This window comes from Pleurodeles waltl, chromosome 9 (assembly GCF_031143425.1).
Source record: "Pleurodeles waltl isolate 20211129_DDA chromosome 9, aPleWal1.hap1.20221129, whole genome shotgun sequence".
Classification (NCBI taxonomy): Eukaryota; Metazoa; Chordata; class Amphibia; order Caudata; family Salamandridae; genus Pleurodeles; species Pleurodeles waltl.
In genome coordinates this window covers 1078670302-1078694368 of record NC_090448.1, presented here as the reverse complement: position 1 = coordinate 1078694368, position 24067 = coordinate 1078670302, and the positions used below count along the sequence as shown (strand labels likewise).

The following is a 24067-nucleotide window of genomic DNA, read 5'->3' as shown; positions in this document are numbered from 1 at the left end:
ATGAAACGGTTGGTACTGTGACTTTTTGAAGTTGTATTATTCAACTATACTTGCCTCTGTAGTCTCTCGATTTCTTTTTCACTCCAGCATTCACTTTGACTTGTATGTGGAAATGGCCCAGCAGAACTTTGATGCCCTGCTTTGCCAACTGTGACCGGCTTATCAGTTCCAAAGCAGCGATTGTCCGTTGATATGAAGCCACTGGTTATGGAGGATGGTGATAATTTTCGTTCAGAGCTCACAAATTGGTTATCAATTACATCAGAATCTGATTGACTGTTGTCACATGTGCTCGGGATATAGGTTTTGTTTAAACTATGCTCACCAGCATATGAGGAGTCACTTGGTTTACTGCGTATCTGCAACCCAGATTTAACTTTTCTCACCACCCTTTCTTCTGAACTGCTGTCTCGGCTAAACTCATACTTCTCAGACAGATTACTGTTGAGTGGTGAGGCGGTATCAATTTCAGAATCAGAAGTTTCACTTGTAATTTGATAACGTTTCTTAGGTCTGTGAATTGTCGAATTTACTTTGTGCTTCCTTCTGGCAGGCAATGTTCCAGAGGTCCCCTCACTCGATTTCTCTGCAGCACTTGACTCTGTTGATGTGCTTTCACTTAGGACAGCAGTGTTTTTCGAAGAGACTTTCCTGTGGTGATTTGTACTTGTGGTATCTTTTATTGTAGCTTTTTGCTTTCGGGTTTGGTTGCTTTGCGCTAGTGCCTCTTTCTGGTAAGCATGCTTCTTCTTGCTGCTTTTCAGTAAACTGTTGTAGACCACATTGTTCTTCATACATCTTTCTTGCAATTTAGCATTTGTATTAATCGGTGTCAACAGAACAACAGGCAAGTTATCAGCACACTTATTGTTATCATGATCACTTTCTTCAGTTTCAGACACAAATTTCTTCTGATTTTTTCGATCAATTAAATTTACTTGGTCAGAGTTTTTTCTGGTATATCTTCGCTCTAAAAGAAAAACATTTGGATTTTTTATTGAAAATATACTAGAATTGCACTACCAGCATGTTTCCTGGCCATTTTATAAATTCCAAAAATGTAAGCGTTCATACAAAGGGAATTACAAGGGCCACAAGCAGGTAAGATACCTGGGCAACGTGAAACTTTAGAAGGAACAAAGTGCAGAGAGAATGGGTTAAGATGATTTTGCTCAAAATACCCTGAAAAACATCTTGAGCAGGTGTCTTGCTGGGTATGGGCCAGATAAATGTGCTGTTGCCTTCTAAGGTGGTTAAAAGGTGTAAGGAACAGAAAATGCACGAGATTGTGCTTTTTGGTAAGCATATGAGGTAGGATGTGACAGAAACAGACAGGACATTTATAAATATCCAGCGACTAGAATATCAAAACAGAAGGAAGGAAAAATCAGGCAATAACGTAAAGTTTTACAGAAAAGGACAAAGAAAAGTTAAGTACTTTTTTTATTTCTAAAACATAGGAATCTTCAACTCAAGTTAAATACTGGACATTCCCATGTGTGTGCAAAATTCAACACTACATTTTAAAAAATGCATTTTTACATGCTATCTGCAAGCAACATAAACTTGATGTTGTTCAAGACAAGCTTACAAGACAGGAAAGTTTCACTTTTCAGATGTCAACCGACTATCGGGAAAATGATATACGGCCTTGATGATGCTTTTATTTGCACCTTAACTTTCGATGTGAAGCTCAAGCGGAGACACCCAAGTCATCATTTAATTTAGAACCGATTTGAGTCCGTAAAGTGGTGGGGGCAAAGTTGGGAGTTGAATAGAGGGGGATAGACTTCTGTATGATAATTATACCTGTAACATGTGGACAAAGTACCCTTCTCCAAGATAATCATGAGAATTTCTGTGCTCAGACAATGCAACTGACAGTTTTGAAGATAAAGGTGTATTTCACCTTCTAGTTTGCAAACTGTATGCTAGCTAACGCAATGTATTTATGAAAGATCTGAGGAGTAAAAAACATTCCAATTTAAATCATTAATGGGACTGGGGAAAACTAGGGGGCTGAGTTAATTCCTTGTAAAACACAGTTAGTTAGGATCATGACTTATGCTTCTCCTTTTTAGCCTCTTTTTGATAGTAGTTCAAAATGAGCAGAAGAGCAAACTGTGTGTTCATGAGAAGCAAAAGGGAGAATAAGGGACTCCATACAAAGATAGGATACTGTAGAGAGTTACCCAGAGAGCCATCCGGGCGCTCCTATATTTTGTAATGCGTGCCCTGCGTGTTCGGGCGGGGCACCGAGCAGAGGTATATAAATAAAAGTGGGGCTGCGCTGACGCAGTCCCTGGTGTGTGTGAGCAAGCATAAGCAGTCCCCGTGTCGTTATTTAGAAAGCCCCGAGGCCTTCTCTACACTGGCGACGTGCAGGAGTTACCCGCGTGGCCAAGTAAGGGTTGTGATGCCCCGACGACGATGTATGAGGCAGCACGTATGAGCCTCATTAATTTCCCAAGCTGAGTATTATCTTACGTCTATCCAGATGAGCTGAGCAGTGTCTCGTGGTGGTGGAAATTTCTGGCCTCGTTCGGCCGTGACGCTGCCCCGCCTTGGCAACAAAGGAGGCGGCGGTGCGGAAGCCTCTGGTCCCATGTGCGAGGCTGCTGAATCGGAGAAAAGGATTCCTCCCTCCTCACACTGAGAGCCCCACCCTGCGTGCGCTGAGGGAGACGCCACGCTCAAGAACCGGAGCGTGTGGTGAGGCGTGGCGTCTGTTGCCAGGGAAAGGCAACACTGAACGCCGGGCGCTCTACTTCAAAGGAGGCCCTGTCTTTATGAACGAGTGAGTAAGACACACAAAAGAAAAATACTGTAGCCTTTAAGAAATGTAACAACATGAGTGCGCCTCAACAAGAAAATGTGCCACCATAAGAAAATCCCCAACTCCCGGCTCAGCTTAATAATAGCTCTGTTACAACGTTGCCCCTGTTCAGCCAACTGATTGATCCGGCCACAGCGGCACCAAGATGGCACCTATGGTTAAATCGACTAGACAACTATTTCTGTGCCACAAGGGAAACGGATGGAGCGGTGCGCAGGTCACTAATGTTGCTGATAGGTGGAGATGAGTTGCAAGAGTTGTTTGATTCACTCCCAGACAAGTGGGACAAATCTGACTTTGTTGCGGCTGTAAGAGCTCTTAATAGGTATTTTGATCCCCAGTTGAACTCAGACTATGAGCGCTTCAAGCTGCGACAGGTGCAACAGACGGAGATTGAGTCAATGGACATGTTTTATGCACGGTTAAGAAAGTTATCAAGTTCGTGCACAGGGCTCTATCAGCAAGAAGAGATCAGGGCTCAGATTATCCAGGGGTGCCGGTCTAACGCACTACGAAAGCTCATTCTGCGACAGCAAGGTATCTCTTTCGACAAAATTCTTATTCTTGCACGCTCTCACGAGCTGTCGCGGTCCGGGCAGATGCCATGGTGGCAGTGCGAGGTCAGTCGTTGGCAGCTGCTTCATCAACACGTCCAATCCAGGTGAAAGAAGAGCAAGTAGATGCCATTCAAACTCACCAAACACAAGGACGACGACCAAACCCATTTAGGCCTGGTAAACGTGTCTGTGGGAGCTGCGGGTATGAACACAAGACTGCAATGGGATGCCCGGCAAAAGGAAAGTCTTGCAATTGTTGTGGCAAAGGTAATCATTTTGCAAGAGTGTGCCGGTCTGGAAGGAACAAGCAAGGGGATCAAAAGGGAAAGGATGCTAACGTCCGGAGCGTAACCCAGAAAACTGTAGAGTTGGGAGACAGTGCCACATCTAGTGCACCCATCTTTGAAGAAGACGAGGAGGAGGATATTTTCATGATCTCCTTCACTGGTGGGAGGCAACAGAAGAAGAGACCGCCTCCGATGAGCAATGTACAAGTCAATGGCACTTCGGCCTCAGTACTCATTGACACGGAGGCGTCCGTTAATGTAATGGATGAGACCCTATTTCAACAGATAACTCCCACACAGTCTCTCACCCGACTACCACCAAAATATACAACTATGGGGGACGGGAGCCCCTTCCTTTAAAGGGAACAGTGGAGGTGTCAGTAACCAGTGGAGGTCGGTTGACACAAGTGAGGTTCTATGTGGTGACAAGAGATCGGGCACCCTATTGGGGTGTCACACGGCGGAAGATTTGGAGTTAGTGTTTTTTGCCCGCCAGGTGTATGACTCTCAAGTGGAACGTCTTACCAGTGAGTTTCCGCAGCTCTTTCAGGGGCTGGGACGGCTAAAAGGGAAGAGCATCAAACTTCACATTGACCCGAGTGTTGCCCCGGTCGCTCTGAGACATCGCCGTGTGCCATTCCATTTGCGACCTGTTGTGGAAAAAGAGTTACACCTGCTCGAGGATCAGCGAGTCATAGAAAAGGTAGATGGGCCAACACTGTGGGTTTCGCCTTTGGTAATAGCTCCAAAGCCAAAACAGCCTGGAGCTATTCGCCTCTGCGTAGATATGCGTTTGCCCAATAAAGCCATTCGGAGGGAGAGGGACATAACACCCACCATGGATGACATCATAGCCGATCTGAATGGGGCACAATGGTTCTTAAAGTTGGATCTCAACGCTGGCTATCATCAGTTGGAGCTGGACCCTGATAGCAGGAACATTATCACTTTCTCAACACATGTGGGGCTCCGGCGCAATAAGAAACTGAGTTTTGGGGTATCCTCCGCCGCTGAAGTGTTTCAGAATGCCATTAGAGAGACATTGTCAGGGTTGCCAGGGGTAATCAACTTGAGTGATGACATCTTGATACACTCACGAACAATAGATGAACATCATCAACATTTAAGGGCCACGCTACAAAGGTTAGTTGAATCAGGACTGACTCTTCATAAGAAGAAGTGTGCGTTTTATCAGACGTCAGTAGAGTTCTTTGGCTACATCTTTTCAAAGAATGGTCTACAAGTAGATCCACGTAAAGCTGAGGCCATTCGCCAAGTCCCAATTCCGCAGAATTCAACTGAAGTACGGAGCTTCTTGGGGATGGCCACGTATTGTGGGCGATTCATACCGCAGCTTGCCACAATGGCAGAGCCTATTCGACAGCTCACAAAAGGACAACACCGCTGGGAGTGGACCCCGGCTGCAGGCAAGGCGTTCGAAGACATCAAAGCAGCGTTGCTGGATAAGTCAACCATGGCTTATTTTAACTAGCGTAAGCAGACGGAAGTGGTTGTCGACGTGAGCCCTGTATTGGCCTCAGGCAAATGGCGATGTTGAAAGGTTTATGAGAACTCTAAATAAAGCCCTTAGGATAGGAGTGGAGGGAAGAGAGGAGTGTGAGCAGAGCCTGCAACAGTTCTTGAGTGCTTACCGCCAGACACCCCATAGTAACACTGGGTGTGCACCAGCAGCTTTGATGTTTAAAGTCTCTCCACGTGACTGTATTCCCGCTGGCCCACGCTGGAAACCACCAGTATTGGATGTGAAAGCCACTCAGAGGCGTCGGGAGGTTACTAATCAGAAGGCCAGCGAAAAACGGCAAGCAAACCTTAGAAAGTTCCGAAAAGGTGATCGAGTGGTAGTGAAAAATCGGAAGGGAGGAGGGAAGTTCCGAACACCTTTCGAGCCTGAAGTCTGGGAAATCATTGGCATTTGAGGGGCCATGATAACGGCGGCCCGAGGAAGACAAAGGGTTATGAGAAATGTGTCACATTTCCGTAAAGCAGGAGTCTTCGTCCCTGAGGAGGAGGAAGGAGAGATGGAGGAAATGACGGGTGTGTCGCCGAGCAGACCGGAAGAGACTGTAAGTGTCCCTGTGGCACTGCCTGCTGCGCGAGTCCTGCCGTGTGATGATCTTGGACATGGGGATGTGCTTGCGAGAAGTGCAAGATATAACTTGCGCCCCAATCCTGCTCCCAACAGTCAACTGAAGGATTTTGTCTGTAAAACAGACCAGGTGTGAACTATAGTTTAGTGTCATTGTCTACTAATTGAACACTGGTGATGTTTGGTATCGGTAATATGAGGACATGTCTTGTAATCAAACGAACATTTTAGTTCCATTCGAAGTTCCTCATCCTATGTTGTCTTTTGTTTCTTTCTTTCCCTTATCCTTTTTTTTGTTCACACTCCGTACTTGGAGTCTGGTGTTTGGTTGTGGTTATGTTATATTTATAAACATGTCTCTTCTGTGTGGAGTAAAACATGGGAGGGATGTAGAGAGCTACCTGGAGAGCCATCCGGGCGCACCTATATTTTGTACAGCGTGTCCTGCGTGTTCGGGCGGGGCACCGAGCAGAGGTATATAAATAAAAGCGGGGCTGCGCTGACGCAGTCCCTGGTGTGTATGAACAAGCATAAGCAGTCCCTGTGTCGTTATTTAGAAAGCCCAGAGGCCTTCTCTACAGATACATTAACTGGATTATGCAAAGCTTGATCCTTTGTCTGCCTGACAATGAATTTTAGTTTAGATAGTAATGTCTAGTAAAAATGCAAACAGTACACCAGGGTTCTGCTTTGCAGGTTTCTCAAATTGGTAATATTAGTAAAGCTTTTCCTACTGCGGAATGTACCTTTGTTTTTCCTTGAAAGGGTATGTTAGCCTTATGATAACACAAAGCAGCAAAATAAACTAAACATCTATTTATGACTGCTTGTAGGCCCAATGTACTGTGTTACCCACTTCCAAAATATATATATTTTTTATTTCCTTGACCTTCTTTAAGAAAACAAACTTTACACATCTTGCCTGTGTAAGAATTTCTCCATGGCATAATTTGGATTTTGATATTAGGAGGGCAAAGAGATTGTTTCATTAAAGTGAAAATGTGTCTTGAAGGGAACCTGGTTTGGGGACCTCAGACTAAATAGTTATGGCTAATGGTTAGGTAGTCCCCCTCAACATTAATCAAACAGAGGGGGCTTAAACCAACCCCCTGTCCAGAAAGCTGCTCATGAGGAATAAAATGCAGCCTGTGGAGCAAGGTACAGTTGAACAGTACATAAGTAAAAATAAAAAATAAAATGTTATAACTTTACAAAACTTCCCAGTATGAGGGGTATGTTTAACAAATGTCATGGCTTGCAGATAAATACTGGTGATGATACCAGATCCCCTCTGTGATGTGCTTCCGGCTAAAAGACACAGTGGTACTAACAATTTGCCTCAAAAACAGAACTCCCTCAAATCATGATACTGTTCATGACAGGACAACCAATAGATTTTTCTGCTATAAATGTGCACACCTCATAGCCCTGTGCTTACATTAGGGCTAGAAATTTGGAATAGTTGTACATAGTCAGCTTTATTTCTGAAGCTCCGCCTCTCACTTAAGAGCGAGGTCCCAGTAGTTGGAAATGACAGGACTGTCTGCTACGTACCTATAGACAAATCAGTGAGAGGAGGCCGAACACATCATCATCTACTAGACCCAGAGAAATTTCAGGCGGGCTATACAGCGATTTTGCAAAAGATTAATGAAAGTGGCAACCCACAGGAAACAATGGCCCACACAAATCAAATATTTAGACCCTTATGCAGCTACTGCCACCTTGCAATGGAAATTTTGCAGCATAAAAGAAAAGGACAGTAAAAGTGAAGCACAAAATTGCCACTAAATACATATGACAGAAGTAGTCCACTGTGCTAAAAGTTAAAATAGAGGGTAGAACTGTATAACATACACATGTAGGCAGCATTCTATCTAATTAAACAGGTCCAGTATACAGCCACCAACCCATTTTTACAAAGTAAACATTAATAGCCCAAGGAAATATGATCTTCGAATGTAAGCTACAATCAAAGAGATGTAAACATTTTGAAAACCTGGCACGTATGAGAGGAAAAATATATTTTTTAACAAAAGCAAAGAACATGACTAAATACATGCACGGCGTACACAGTCATTCCAATATCGTATGTAAGTGATCAGAACAGAGCATATGCAATGGTAAAAATACATATACACTATCAACAAAAGAGATAACCTTGTCACACTACTTAACAAAGCACACATATAACAGGCAATGGAGTTAAGCACTAGACAGAATATACACAGAAAGTGGCCCACTTTCTTTTTTCAACATAAATAAGTTCTCATCAGAGCCAACGTTATGCCCACGAGTGACTATTGCAATGCATTGGACTAGCTCCCTGCTCGAGCAGTTGAGGATGGTCCAGTATGGCAAGTTTCAGGCAGACTGCATGAATATTAGGACAAACTTGGGGTGTACATCAGAGAATTAAGGCCCTGATTACAAGTTTAGCAAAGGTGAATTCCCGGGTTTAATTCTGCTCTGATCAACAATACCCAGACTAGTGTTCTTGCACTTGTTTTTCTGAGTGTTGTACACCAGACAAGGATTTTAGTGGCTATTAAAATCCGGGCAGTAAATTACAAAGGGAAGGAGCTGTACTGCCTCCGGTCCCCATCTGAAATTCTACCAAGGCATTGGGGTAAGCATGTAATGCTCCTCAGTGCAGGGAACATCATCTCCTTCCCTTACCTGCCAGCCCATCCACCCACCCAATGACACTCCAGCTATGCAGAAATGTACCACCTGGTCACAGCAGGTGGTAAATGTGTTCAGAAAACCCCATAGCAGACTTCTGCCCTGTAAATTAGGCTCAGCACATTTATTCCCATTCCGTGCCATATTGTGTGGCAATAAGGGTCTTACATAGGCAGAAGTGCATCATCTTCAAGGTTCTGTGCCATTTGTTAACTTGCCCAGGAATGTTTTGCAGGCCTGCCAGAACTTTAAGATCATGAATAAAAGTCATTGCAGACAATAAAGCAAAATAGTTCTGGAATTAGATCATTGGCAAATTATAGGCCTCTCAGGGGAAACGGTATGGAATGAAATGATTTTAAACTTACGACAACTACTAATTTATGATAATATAAGCACAAACTGAAAGCCAGATGGCACAATTCTTAATTCAAATTGCCTTGAATAAAAAAAAAGGGGGACAAAATGTTCCTTATTTCCATTTCTTATACATACAACTGCAAAGTGTAAACAGAGCATATCGTACTCAATGTAAAAGTCCATGCTCTTTGGGCAAGAAGCACAGCCCTTCAGAAATTGGCTCAAGAGCATAATGCCAGTGGCTACTCTTAAAGCGTTTTAAATAATTAGAAAATAATGTTTATCTTGATATGTTTAGGTCAACATCAGTAAGCCGCAATTAAAATAATTAGGCTGCAGCGTGCTCTCACTGACTTCGACTTTGAAGATAAATGGGGAATTCCCTGTTTTGTGAAATAGCTTTCCTTTGCATGTTTTCATACCTGTGAATTTTCCTTTGTAGAAAATAAGTGAAAAATAATTTGTTTTGTGGTGGTGTTTGTTTTGCTGTGCTCAAATAGATTAATTCGTGTTCCTCAAGAAGGAAGCCACATGGCTGACTGTTCCTGTATTTGCAATATATTCAAGGTCCTTTGTCCAGGACTACTCTAAGTAGTGCACTGTGTATTGTTTTCACGTCTTGTACAAATGTCATGCTATTATTTCTCTATTTCTACGTATACTTATGCATGAAAAATAGGTGTTCCACAATGTATCATGTTTATATGAATGATATGCTCTCACATTATGATCTCAATTCACACCATGTCAAGAGTGTGCCTTTTAACTGTCTGAAAACCTATAAAATGTGCCCTTTTTGGAAGATGTGTCAGACTTTTTGCTACTTTCACAAAAGCAGACTCCATATTAGTCTATTTGTTTATAGTTGAACTTTTTATGAACTGAGCATTCTCTTTGTCATGCTGCAAAAAAATGTATACTATACTAAGACATTCGTTGAACTTTGAACTGAACAGACTTATGGTAGTCTTATGCTAAAGTATATATTGGTTTCAGCAGTTTACTTACTTTCGAGAGCAAACATATCTTAGGACCTCTCACACTTGCCTTTATATGATACATTACTAATGCAGATTATAAATCAAACTATTTTGCCTTAAATTTGAATAAACCTTTATGGTTTTGACGTCTATCCTGTGAAGTATTTCTCTATTGTTCTAGGGCAGTGGTTCCCAACCAGTGGTCCGGTGACCTCTGGGGGTCCCCGAACCTTCCTCAGGGGGTCTGCGACTGATTAGAAAATTAAATAATATTAACAGATTAGGGCCACAGCTTTTAGTAATGATTCAGTGGGGGGTCCTCGGATTCTAATAATGATTCAGTGGGGGGTCCCAATAATGATAAAGTGGGGGTTCACAGAAGTCAAAAAGTTGGGAACCACTGTTCTAGGGCAAGGTCCAATTGGATTCACATGGCCACAATCCTCTCTTTCAACCCTTTGAACCTTTAGTTAGAGCCTTGACACTAGTTGTTTGTGAAACTACCCTTGTTTAGAGTTTTACATAAATTCATATCATGCTAGCTGGAAAACTATGAAAATGGTAATTTCTAGAAGTGTGCCTATACTTAAACCATCATATTTTAAACTGGCGGTTTATGGTTAGAGTTGAAAGGTAAATAAATTATAACTTTGATAACTTTTATTCCCACTTTGAAAATTATTTTATACTTTTGAAAATGGGGGGGGGGGGGGGGGGGGGGGCGCAACAACAATAATACTTTCAAATTCAGTTACCACAATGTTTGCCAATCAGTTTAAGAGCAGAGATTATGTGTGGAAAGCCAATAAGAATGTGAATATCTGCATAGTTGCAGTTTTCCCAAAGGCAACCCCTCAGACCTTGGGAACACTCATATTCCTAACCCTAATGTACATTTCCATAGCTATCATGAAATAAAGCTGGATGCCAACAAAAGTATAAAGGTGAGCACTACGCATGAAATCCTTACTACTGGATAGCAGCATAGTACAACTTATAATCAGTATCAACTAAGAACCCATGGACAAATATTATTCTAAAAAATAAACATCACATTGTTAATGCACCAGGAGGCACTCATCTCTAAGCACTAGTTCCTCTGCTAGTCACAAAACTGCCCCTTGCATTTGGGCACATGGCCTCTACTTTGTTACCCAGATCACACTGTCCTTATATTTTCATATCTGCTGGTTCTTCATTGCTATGAATACATCTTGGATCAGGTAGTGCCAAAATGTTCATGACATCTAAATCGGCTATTTACAACATTACATTTTTCTTATAACACTACATTTTGTAACAAATTCTGAAAGCACAGATTAGAACTGAAGTGCAGGTTTACTCTCCACCTACTGCCCTGAATAGAATACATGGTGGCTAGAGGAACAGGGGAGGCTACCTTCTAGGTCAGAACCAGAATCTAGCACTATGGGTTGTCAAAATCTCCTTCCGCAACAGTGGTGCCATGAGTGGATACAGCTTAAACAAAACTTCTTAACAACAGATGCATCAGACCAACGGAAACCCTACATACATACTCTAGCTCGGACTTGGATTGCTTTTTACTTCCCTCAATAAAGCCTCATACTCCAAATGTCATTGCACCATACAATCTGGAATGGTTCTGAAAGCTGGGACAGAACACCATCACAGTGTATGATGTATTCAGGGGTTGATATGCATCATTAAAACAACACATTCTGGATGAAAATCTGAACTTTCAGTTCCAGTGCCTTAGATCCAACACACTTTCACAAGTGGCTCAACACTGCAAAATTAGTTTCATAAAGAACATTTTCCATTAAAAGCCATCATTGTCTGGCCAACATTTGATCAAATAGAAAAATGTCTTCACATTCAACATGAAAGAATTTGCACGTAGTGGGCATGTAAAAAGATCACCATGACTTGCCACACGTCAGCAAGAGCAGGCCTGCCACATTGACCTATGCTGTGGCCTGGCCTAATAAGTGTGACGAAAAACAAGAAACCCAATTAACATGAAATCTTCTCTGATGTCAAAAGAGGCTGTGTCTCTACCCTCTGATCTTGCAGAACATGTGGATTCTGGCAAATGAAAATTGCACCCTAGTCCATGTGCCAGAAAAACCTAAGGTAAACCACAGCTATACTCAACCCATTGGCATGAGTTGCTGCTCTGATCCTTAGCCATGGAGAACTACAGTTGCAGACTGCAGCTATCATGACTTCCTGGAGCTAGTTCGTGTGAATAGGCAGTCAGAGGGACCGAGCCTGACATAGGAGGGGACTTATAGCCAGGCCTGTTCAAAATAGGGGATACATGATACCAATCTCCAAAGACCTGGGTGTTCTAACTTGGGTTGGACTTGAAGAACATGGATGGCAGGCCCCACCTCAACGAGATGCCAGGCACTGCAGGTAGCATACACTGAAGATATTAAACTGACACAATATACTAACAGTTATATACAATAACAACACACATAAAAGGATAGGCCACTAGGCAATCTTAGAAGCTATATTCTTATGAAAAGATAATGGGGTATCTTGCAATGAGAGGCTATTGGTGCATTAAGGTTGTACAATTTGTAATTTTTGTGTTTAACATCTACCCTGGGGTTTTACAAAATGTGGTCCTTAGAAGGAGTTTTTCAGTTGTTAGTGGGCTGCTATTTCTAGTGAAGAAAAGGTAAAAGCACAATTACAGCCTCCAATCCTGACATAGAATCAGGTTCTACAGGAATACAGCAACCACAACACAGCAACTGACCTACATGTGTATTTATTTTTTATTTTGCAATCCAGTCATTATGCCAGTAGATCTGTAAACAAGTGAGAGTCTCTTTTATGGTTTATGGCTCCAGAGATTGTGGTGGCTTAGTCTTTAGACATACAAGTTTACCTTTCTTTACAGCCTTTTTTCCTTTTGCTTTTTTTACTTGTTTGTTGTTCATGATGTAGACGTTCATCTTGAACAGAGAAAAAACATAGATTTAGACAATTATTTTTTGAGAGCCAAAATAGCAATGCTAAATTTTGTAAAACATGAAACCTATTCGAGGCAGTATTGGGGTTCTCAGTCAAGAAAAATAATAAGCTTGGTTGCAGTATTCTAAAAGAAAGCAAAAAAAATATGATATGACTTCCTCAATACATTTTTGCTAACAGCTTCCTACGAAAACAACGGAATGGTCCATACACACATTTGCAATGGAAGTACTGCAAATCATTTACATGCATATGAGATTATAATACTTTGAAAGCTAAATACTCATTGAAATTTGCAGATGAAAAAACATACTAAGTTTTCTGTCAAGGTATCTCTGGAACCCTCTGAAACGGTGCGATTCAGGTCAATGTCAACAAACATTCGCTTCCCACACCAGTATGGTAAAGGTGGCAAAACATGGCGTCCACTGCGGGTAATGGTGGCACTTAAAGGAGGTGCTGCCCGTAGTACTCGATTGCCTGGATCAATAAAAAAAAATGATGTTAGCCAAGGAACTGAACATATTTTGTTTTCTGTATGCAGGCAGTTTAGTCTCCAATTCACAATGCAAGTAGATACTTCAACATTTCCAATGCAGGTTTTCTCTCTCTCACAAAATACAAAACTCCTTGATACATCAATTGCATTAGTAAATAAGAAAAACCTGTTTATCCGTAACTACAGTTCTCCAGTGTTGGCATCTCTGACAGATTTAGATATTGGACTATTCTTCATTGGAAGGCCAGGAACCTTTAGAAGACAATGTTTTGTAGCAATGTTCAATAAAGTACTTCAGTAACATTGAAAACAGCCAGTGACACGGACATGTCCACTTTCTTTTTGGATCCAAAGTCTGACCCATCAGGTGGGAGCTAGTGAACTGTACTACCCTTACAGAGGATACAAATGCCAGATTTTTGAAGCCTGTTAAAAGAACACAAAAGGTGAATCCCAAGTTGCCTGTGATGTGGTTCTATGAAAAGTAAGAATGCTGGAGAACTGTAGTTGGAGGTAAGTAACTTTTTGTTCTCCTGCACTGGATCTTTCACAGATTTTGGTGCTCGAACACAAACTAACAAAGCAGATTACATAATAAAGAGGTAAACTGGAAAGAGGCATACCTTAATTAAACACATTACGGAGAACCACCTGTCCCATGGATGATTCAACTCTGTTTTGCTGGCCAGGCAATGATGCTCAAGAGGCAGTGCATGGTCCTCCATGCCGCTGCTTTGCATAAGTCTTAGATGTACCAAAAAATCGATCTGTTTTAGTCCCAATTTCTCTGATTGAGAGAACTTTTAACATCAACATGTAAATTTCATCTGATTTGTACATAAACCTCAGCTGTACATGAGACAATGTAACAAGAAATACAGTACTTTCAAATAGCTTTTCCTTTATTTCTTTTCAAATTTGGTGTGATTGTACTGTCTGACAGTCTTAGGGCCGTGCTTTAGGGTTTGGGAACAGGTTACTGTCACAAACCATGATGAATATTGTTTCAGCCTTTTATTTTGATATGATATTTATTGAGGTTTTGTGAGATAGAAGAAATAGCTAGAGTAAACAGTTGATGCATAATACAGCATCACAGTACAACCCCCAATAAGGACCAAATCGTTTTAGCCGGATCACAAGTGCATTATATCATATGTTACTTGCAATAAGGGAGACAGTACATACGTCACATTTGTGATGGAGTGACCTACACACCAAACCCTAAATCTGGCCCTTAGGCTTATCCAGACAGAATTATAACATCCATCTAATGTAATACATTTTCTGCTGGAGTGGTTGGACTGGTTAAAAAGGTTGTTATGTAAACCTGTTGATATACGTGAAAAGAGGATGGCACTTTAGATATGGATTGAGGATTAGTTCTCACAAGTGGAAAAAGCTTGAAGTGCACTGACTCTTCTCATGAAGGTTATTTCTAGCAAAATTATTGTTTTACCATTTTTTTAAAAACAGCTTAAAGTTAGCTTTCGTCAGTACTGCCATAACTATGTGACGTTTCTTGCAACTAGGACTTTAGCCACTGGTAGAAAAGTGTGGAATAACCCACTCACAGATTGCTTACTGATTACTGTAACCAACAGTGAAAGAAGCCTTTGTTTTTAGAGGGAAATAGGTGTTGCTGCAAGTTGATCTCATACCGAAGAATATTTAAAGCTGATTTAGCCTATTCTAATAACTACAGGAGAAATTGATGTGGAGTCCTAGCAGATTGTCACAAGGCCACACAATTTTAAGACAAATGTTTTTATAGCAGACAGTTCCCTTTTAAGCTTGCCAAACTAGCTCCTGAGTAGCCAGGTGGTGAAAAGAAAGGACTGAGCTGTGGTGAAGCATTTCACTCTTGTTCAATGATAAAATATGTAAATCTGTTGGAGCGGTCAAACTTCAGACATGTGACATCACTGGAAGTAGCAGTTATTACCTGTGCCACGTTGATGCTTTTGCAATATCCCTTTTCACTCTTTGGGTCAGAGGTAATAGGGGAAATACACTTAGGAATCTTTCTTCCCACTTCATTGAAAAGGACTCTCCTTTTAATCAATGTGGCCACCTCCTCGTGACTGTATGACATTTTTATTTGAGATGCACGTTAAATAAACACTGTTTTAGAATACCCTATCTCTGAAATAACAGACACAGAGGTCTGTTGTACAATTGTGACCTGTAGTTGGCAATTATTTTTCTTCTCAGACCAAGCGCACAAGTACTGCTTGTTCCTGACAAATGTTCCGCTGAGCTCCCCACCTCATGTTTGATTGCCCAGAACCAAAGCCACTAAGGGAAGATTTCTTTGTTTAAGGAGTAACGCTTTTACCTCTTTCTAAATATCCTAATGATCTAGCTGTATATGAATTAGATTTCTTAGTGTGTAGTGTCATCTCTATTTTCACTAAATTCATTTTTGTCATCAAATGTTATATTCATAATTTGTGATTGAACTTCTAGCCTAAATTAAGTATTATTTATCTATTTGTAGGTCAATAGCATAGTCAATATCTCTAAACTTTACAGTTTCTCAAATCAAAAACTTAATTTATAAGCTTGGGCAACGCTATTTCACATTTCATCAGTATTCATAATGCATGTTTTTGTCTATTCTGGTAACTTTTGCAGAAACATTGCACTGTCATACCATAATTATCTTTCACACCTTGCTGCTATGCAGGTGCATTAGCAAACATAACAAGGAAAATCAAAATTTTCGTCACTGTACCCATGTACCCAGTTTTTCTTTCTGGGGGAACCGTACAAGATGCAGATGGATTCCTAGACCTTCTCCATGCTGCTGTAGGCACTACTGATTCTATCCTTGTATGATTAAGAAGATCTTTATGGGATAAGTCTGCATCTTTGTACTTCTGTAACCGGCTATGTTCACTGTGGACGATGTTGAATTTTTCATGTTGGGGAGTCCTATATTTCATTATATTATGTCTATATAATACATTCTACATATTATTGTGAGAAAAGGCCTCTTTTGTCATGGTTAAACCCCACTTTTGCTTGGTATGTGATGTAGCCTCAAAGTTGTTAGTGCCCAGGGCCCCTGCTAACCAGGTTTCCTGGGCTAGATCTCTTTCTAAAACTGTTGTGATGTACTGGCCCAATTAGCAACATCTTTAGCTGCCACTAAAAGTCCCCAGTGAATGGTACTTAGGTACCCAGGCATGGGGTACTAAGGGTAGGCCCCTGACGGCAGAAGCACAGATTGTGCCACCCTCTAGGACCATGCATCCAGAAGCACCCAGCATTGCCACTGCAGACAGTGCTCTGATGCAATCCTAAAAGGTAACCCCTACATCAGTGGTTCCCAACCTTTTGACTTCTGTGAACCCCCACTTTATCAATACTGGAACCCGGGGACCCCCGAATCATTATTGGAATGCAGCCCCCCACCAAGTCATTATGCAAAGCAAGGGACCTAATCTGTTGAAATTATTACATTTTCTAAGCAGTCGCTGACACCCTGGGAGGCTTTGCGGACCCCCAGGGGTCCCCAGACCACAGGTTGGTAACCACTGCTTTACATGGCACACAGCCTGTGTGCCCTGCCCATTATACAATGCATGCACTATAGGTAAGTCACCCCTCTGGAAGACCTTACACTGGTCAGTATGGGTTTCACAGCTACATGATGGCTACCCTGAGTTGTTTGGTATCAAACAATTCAGAATGATAAATCCAAACTGGGACCAGTATTTGATTTATCCCAAAATGTACCCAGGGGTCACCTTAGATGTGCCCCCTTCAAAAGCCAACTACCCTGGCATGGTTGCTGGCCGGTCCCAACCGTCCTGCCACCACCAAACACGAGTCTGAATCCCCGGGGAGACTGCTCTTTGGAATTCAGAACAAAGCCCTTCATGGGTGGAAGTGCTAACACCCCCTCCCTCAGGAATGTGCAGTGGCGAGCTTCAATGGGCTTACCACTCTTAAAACCCAACCCCAGGCCTACTGTTAGCAGCAGATGGCCGCCCCTGTTGCAAAGCCAATATTTTGCGGGAGCAACGCCGGGAAAACAGACAAAGGGTAGGCGGAGTGGTCAGTCCTGGCTTGCACTACCCCCTAAGGTGTTGCATGTGAGATGACCTCTTCATTTAATTTTCCTCCATCTTGCATGGAAGCAAAATAGCCAATCAGGGGTAGGGAAGTGACCTCTGCCCACAGTAAGTGGTCATTTAGTGGGTGTAGCCACCCTAAGGTAGATGACCCATTGGTCACTACCCAATACCTCTTAAAATGCCCACTAAATACAGTATTTAATGGACATCCCTAGACCAAGAAATCAGATTTGAAGGACACAAGAAGACCAGCAACAAAGAAGACCAAAGCTCGAAACTGAAGTCCTGCTGCACTAAGAAAAAGGCGCCAAACCCTGCCTGCTGCACCCAGAACTCGACAATTGCCGCTGAGGGGTTCCCTGGAAGTCGAATGGACTCTACAATTCCCCCAGAGGACCTCCACTTTTAAAAAAATCGCCAAAGATCTGCCTCCAGAGTGAAGGCATCACTCTACAACCACAAACAACCAAATATTTAGTGAAGGCCACTTTACTGACCGGCCGCTGACCAAGGTATCGAACGGCGTACCAAACTTCGCCCACCGGACCGCAAGGACAAATCCTGCCAGTGTGCCAAGTTTGGTGGCACTGCGCCCTCCAGTGGCCAGACCGTGCAACAGCCCTAAGTACTGGTCACCTCACGTCGGACACCCAGGACAGCCCATTCCGGACTGAAAAAGGGCCAGGAGGGAACCACCCGGACCTCCCATCAGAGTGCCCCTGCTGACCTGCAAGCGACCCTCAAAGTGACCTACCTCCTGCTTCCAAGGGCACCTTTGTGCACAGTTCCTGGCTCACAGATTCGCTCTGTACCCGGTCCCCCACCTCTTGCGACTTCAATACCCCCAAGGGGCACACCGGGCTTACCTTTAAGTCCGGCTGTGACACTGTCAAAAAAGTTCAGAGTTGCCCCAGGCATTGTTTTAAGTTAAAGTTACAGTAGATCCATCTTCCAGTGCATCATGCGCACACTGGAGATTAGTATTTCCTCGCCTCCTACTATGGATGCCGGGTGCTGTTGCTTTAATATAAATCCAAACCAACCGGGCCTCCAACAGCGACACTCTCAACTGCTGGTGCAAGTGGAGGGTTAAGACCACAACCCTGAACACCTGGTGCAACTCTGAACTGTTTTTGATAATCTCACTGGTATATAACGATGAGTAAGTGTCCTCAAAAATAGATGAATGCCGATGCGCCCTGCCACTGAGGGGTGCTTCAGTGGCATTTGGGGTCCAGTTGCGGTGTTGAACAATTTAAATTAAAGACAGATATAATGCCACGAACAAAACAAACTGAGATTGGCAATAATGGAAACCTTGTTTAAAGATGCTGAGTGTAAATTCAATGCACGTATTCTTTCAAGTACTATGTGTGATGAAATATTAAACTGAAATTATGAATGAGTTACAAGAGAATGAAGACATCATGCTGACAGCAATTATGTCTTAACAGTTTTCAGGTATGGGAAATGCAACTACCAATCCCAGAATTCAGTATTAAGACTATGGTGGCAGAAATGAACAGACAATACCACTTGAAAAAGACAAGATGCCAAAACGCGTTGTGGGGTCTGATAATAATCTGTCTGTAATAAATGAAGTTGGTATACGAAGCTCCCGAGTGCAGTGCTTTTTTGGATTTGTGATATATACATAAATATTGCATTATACAAATGATTAAGAACCAGTGTTGATTTAAAAGACCTCCTGGATTTCTCTTTAAAGTCATAGAGGAAACACAATTTTTCCATGATCAATATAGGAAATATAAACCTCTCTGAAGCCCTTTCCACCACACAGTAAAAACACCCTTTGTTGTGAAGAGGAACGCCCTTCGACACAGGTTTTGCAAAACCATCAACTGGTGCAACAAAAGCATCTCTTTCTACAGGATGAGCTGGACTACTATTGACTTGAGGTTCGTTATAATACAAGTCATCTCTTTTGTGGACTTGCGTCACAATCTCAATTTCTTACACCTTGCCCATCATTAAATGAACTGAGATTGCCATGATCTTCATACTCATCATATACTTGAGAATCGCATGCTGCAAGGGTGCACCTCTGACCCAGGAGATTATCAGAACCAGTAAAGGGCACTTGCAGAGCTGGTAGATAACATTCTGACATAATGTTCATAATTTATTTTAATGAAAATAGCCAACCTACAATGAACCGGTTTTTAATTTTGTATTTATAATTATGCTATATACATAGCAATAAATATTTACTAATAATAATGAAACAGTAACTGTAGTAACATGTCCAATACATGCAAAAGATTGATATTTCATAGTCTATATAAGGAGATGTCTGGGACTGGCACCACACTCTCTATTCCCCCAAACAATAGGTTAGCTAGGAAGGGTGCTGGAATTGATGTCTACATGAAGCTGGGAGTGAGGGATTGGCTTTCACATTATTGGGCTGTGGATCTTGGAATCCATGTATTGCTGAAATGTGCCACTTATATACTTTGACCTGGTCGCAGGACAAAGCAATGGAACATATGTATCATATACATCGCAACCTAATGAGTCCATAAGTAATTCTGCAGTTTGGACATAGACCCAAATTCGTTAGCACTAATGGCCAGTAGAAGGACTAAAGCCATGAAATGCCTCACAGAGGGAGAGGTCTCCTTAATATAACCCAACAGTGCCAACAGGGAGTTGGAGGGTATAGGCAGGAGGAGGACTCCACAGTCATCTCCGTCATCTTTCCCAGCTCCACACAGATTTCCCCAAAAGTGCTATCACCCTGGTGAACTCTTAAGGTAGTGTGAGTGCCTTCAAATGGGGAGGTTCCTTCAGGAATATCGGGTTTAATATTCTGTGTGCCAAATATGCTGTAATAGAGTTAAATATCCAGTGAACTAGGTATGCCACTATCTGCCCCAAGCTGCTTTAAACTCTTCAATTGTCTTCTCATAAAAATACTGCACAAGCATTCCACCCACAACTTTTGAAGTTGTTGATCTCTCTGCTCCAATAATGTAGTAATACAAGGGTTTTTCTAAACCATTATAAGAGGGCAATATTGCTGCTGCATGCTTCTCCTTTACACCTCAGGTGTTTGTGGTACATTGCACTGGCTCCATTCTTCACCCCCCTCCCAACAAGGCACATCCACCAAGCATAGAACGGCTGTAGTGAGAGGATACAGGATTGCTTCAGCCTCTGCCGTGAGATGTGGGTACTCCTCAAGTACATGAAACCAGAAGTGTCCAAATTGTGTCCAATCATCACAGGAGTATAATTTGAGGGCAGAGGCTGGAAAGACATTGGTGTTACAAAGCAGTGAAAGGGTGTTCCACTGCAGTCTAGGTTGTCTTCCTGCCCACAAAGGCCTTGTGCCTTTCTTTACCAACTAAAAACCCTCATGACAAGAACAGCCAGAAGTATATTAATAAAAAGATAACATTCGACCAGCTAGAGAAAGCAGAAGCCTCCAGTGGTTCATGTTGTCTGTCAATGTATCCACTGTGCAACTTAATGCCCAAAGAACGCACCGAGTAATACATCCGCAGTTCCAGGCACACCATGCAGCCTCTAAGAGGAAATATCAGTGAACTAATCCAACTGCTCTAGAGACCTGATAAGCCACTGCATCGGACAGTTCACTGTAGTATGGGGAAAGGTTAATTTTGGAGTTCCTCTATTCTCCAAGGGCTTGGAGTAGAGCTTGCCTCCTGTTGGAAGTCTCAGGGATATCAAAGAGTTCCGCTTCTTCTGCCTGCAGGACTGGGAACTGTGTGTTTTGTGCTGCAACCGAAGAAAAACAGAAAAAACGCTGCCAACGATGCTGATGACTGCACCGTGACCTGAAGACACCACACGGAGCTGTGCCCCACATCACACCGCAACCCTGCTCTCATTGCTGCCGCCACAGAGCCGCTGCTTGCACCGTGACCTGTGGGCCCCCCACTGAGCATCGCTTTGCTCGCTCTGCAGCCTTGGTATCCCTGACGATGACGCTCCGCGCTGACAACGACGCTGCTGCGTGCACTGTGGCCTGTAGACACTGCTTGTGAGGTACACGATGCACCATCCTGTCCTACACCGCACGCAGCCCCAGTCCACTGATGCAGTTGACTCAAGTGTCGTCAACAGACGCCCCTGCCTGCAACCAGTGGGTGCAGCACGGAGCCCGCCCCGTGCTGCACCGCCGTCTTAAGCCTTCAGCAACGACACCGCTGCCTGCACTGTGACCTGAAGACACTGCTCATCACACCCCCCAGCTTCACACCGCAGCCCTGTTCTCACTGATGCTGCAAGACGCCGTCACTGAGTCGTTGGCTGCTCCGTGACCTGTGGGCACCGCACGTCACACCGTCCCGCTTTGCACTGCAGCCCCAACGCCATCCACGCCAGCGCTCCCGACTTCGTCATCAGCCCAGAGTTTGATCTGCAACACGTGCGACTTCAAGGGCCCGACGACCCCTGCACTGACCTCCAGAACTGATGCCAGCGAGGCCGCACCCTGGATCTCATTGCGAGGTTCACGGCGCCCTGCATTTCCAAGGTACTGTTTGCGGGTCTTCCCGGCCTGAACTGTTGGATTTGTTGTTCACGACGCCTTGATAGTCCCAGACGGAGCTGTTAACTTAAAGGAACTGTATTGTTAAGTAATTCTTGCAAAATTCATATTTGTTTTTTCACTGTATGTTGGTTTTTTTCTTGTTTTAGTCTTGTTTTACACAGATAAATATTGGCTATTTTTCTAAAACTGGTGTGGTGTGCTTTTGTATTGTTTTCACTGTATTAATGTGTGTTATCTGCAAATGCTTTACACATTGCTTCTGAGATAAGTCTGACTGCTCGTGCCAAGCTATCAAAGGGGTGAGGCGGGGTTATCTGAGCTGGGTATCTCCCTTATCCTGACTAGAGTGAGGGTCCCTACTTGGACAGGGTGCAAACCGACTGCCAACTAGAGACCCCATTTCTAACACCCTCACTTATAGTAATATATCCCCTGTATATACCGAAATACATAAAATTTTAAATACCTGCACATCCTAAACCTCTCAGGGAGTGATGCTCTCACATTACATAGGCCAACAGCTCCGTTGTCAGAGTGTATAACAGCAGGAACAAGGGCAGGTGCTCAGTGTGAAGAAAGACTAGAAAAATGCTCTCCCACTCTAGCAACAGAGTCCGAATGTAGCATAGAAACCCTGAGTCATAATATAGTTCCCATGCACATTCTTTTCAGACTGCATATATCAATCAAGAGCCTTTTTTGTGTTTAGAAAGAGCTAATGGCTTTTCTATCTCAGTTTAGCTGATCAATAGTAGCAAAAAATGTCCATAGATTCCACATTGTCGATTGACCCGGGACAAATCCAGCCTGATTGTGTAGGGTCAGCTCTAGAGTACATTGCAATAGCCTATTAGGAATTATTTTGCCTAAGGTACTGGTGTCAATATTGAAGAGTAGTAACAGCCTAAAGGATGCACAGGAGAATACTTTGTCAGATTTCAGCAAGATGATGATGAACTGTTTCCCTCGGAGCTGGGGGAAGGCTACCCAGCTTATATTATTCCAAACATTTTCAAGAATGTAGCTGGCAGTTATTCTGTATTTTCTTTTTTTTAAAAAACAAAAAAACACAAACAGTAAGTAGACTATCTGCTTCAGGCACTCTGCCATTGGGTATATCTTTGACGTCCTTCTTTATCTCATCCACATTTAGTATTTCAGTATTTCTTTATCTGAATCATGAAGCCAGCTTAACCTATTGAAGTTATATAGTATTTCGTTTTCAATGCACATCTGTTGACATATGGAGTCCTTTACTATTCTCTAAAGCATTTAAGATTTCCAGGGGTACAATGCAACACACAATCTTCCTTGGCCTAGACAGCAGTAAAATCCCCTGCAGCCACACTACCTCAATACTCTATCTAATGAGTGTACTCCCAATAGCTTTACTTTCTTTACTTAGCATTACTAGATGTTCTCCCTCATTGCATACCCAAGGAACAGAATATTTTCCCTAGTGTTTAAATTTCTTCTCATATCCTTGACTCCACTCAACTTGGCATGAATGTCTGCAAGAAGCCGGCTATCTCTAGTAGAGGTAGGCGGAATATTCTGTTGCACCCGCGGAATTGTTGGCATTTTGATGACTCCATGTTACTCTTGTAATGCGGATTTCCAGCCAAATTTCGCCAGTCGCCGCATGACAAAATGTTTGCCTTGTGGGGCTCCAGAACAATAAGATGGCAAGCGAGATTTGGAGTATCACAGCATGATTTCTGGTTTCTAGGAGGACATCATGCAAGATTTATCTAATGTGAGCGGTCACCACCATTTGCAGTCATAAGGCCGCCACCGGAATAGGAAATCGACTCGAATAGCTGGACCCTCTGGTGCACTGCGTGTTGCTGTTTGTGCTGATTTTCAGCATGGAAACGAAAAAAAAAAAATCACAGCATGAGGTGCCTATTACCGCCCATTGGTGGAACTCTGTGGAATCTTGCAGAGTTTTTATGTAGCTCTGCAGAGCCAAATCGCCCGAATACAGCCCACTTTTAAACTCTAGTCTATGCATGGAGCTGTTCCAGTCTTTGGATGTCAGCCTCTAGCAAGTTCCAACTGCTCTGAAGTGACTTGAGACTATCCAATTGCTTAGCTATACAAATCTCTCTAATGCAAACCTTAAATACTTCCCATAAGACATTCTATATGGATACTG

The 24067-nt window shown here is 42.8% G+C and overlaps 1 protein-coding gene across 4 annotated transcripts in view; it reads right to left on the bottom strand.

Annotated features, from left to right (window-relative positions):
• MIS18BP1 (MIS18 binding protein 1) overlaps positions 1-24067 on the bottom strand; it is a 384752-nt gene that overhangs the window by 219056 nt on the left and 141629 nt on the right. For 3 of the 4 annotated variants that reach the window (XM_069208712.1, XM_069208713.1, XM_069208714.1), the window contains exons 9-11: positions 13096-13262; positions 12697-12763; positions 55-970 (exon numbers count right to left, since the gene is read on the bottom strand). In XM_069208712.1, the coding sequence (XP_069064813.1) occupies positions 55-970; positions 12697-12763; positions 13096-13262 (1150 nt within the window). The remainder of the gene's footprint in view (positions 1-54; positions 971-12696; positions 12764-13095; positions 13263-24067) is intronic. The other variant, XM_069208715.1, reaches the window with a different exon arrangement.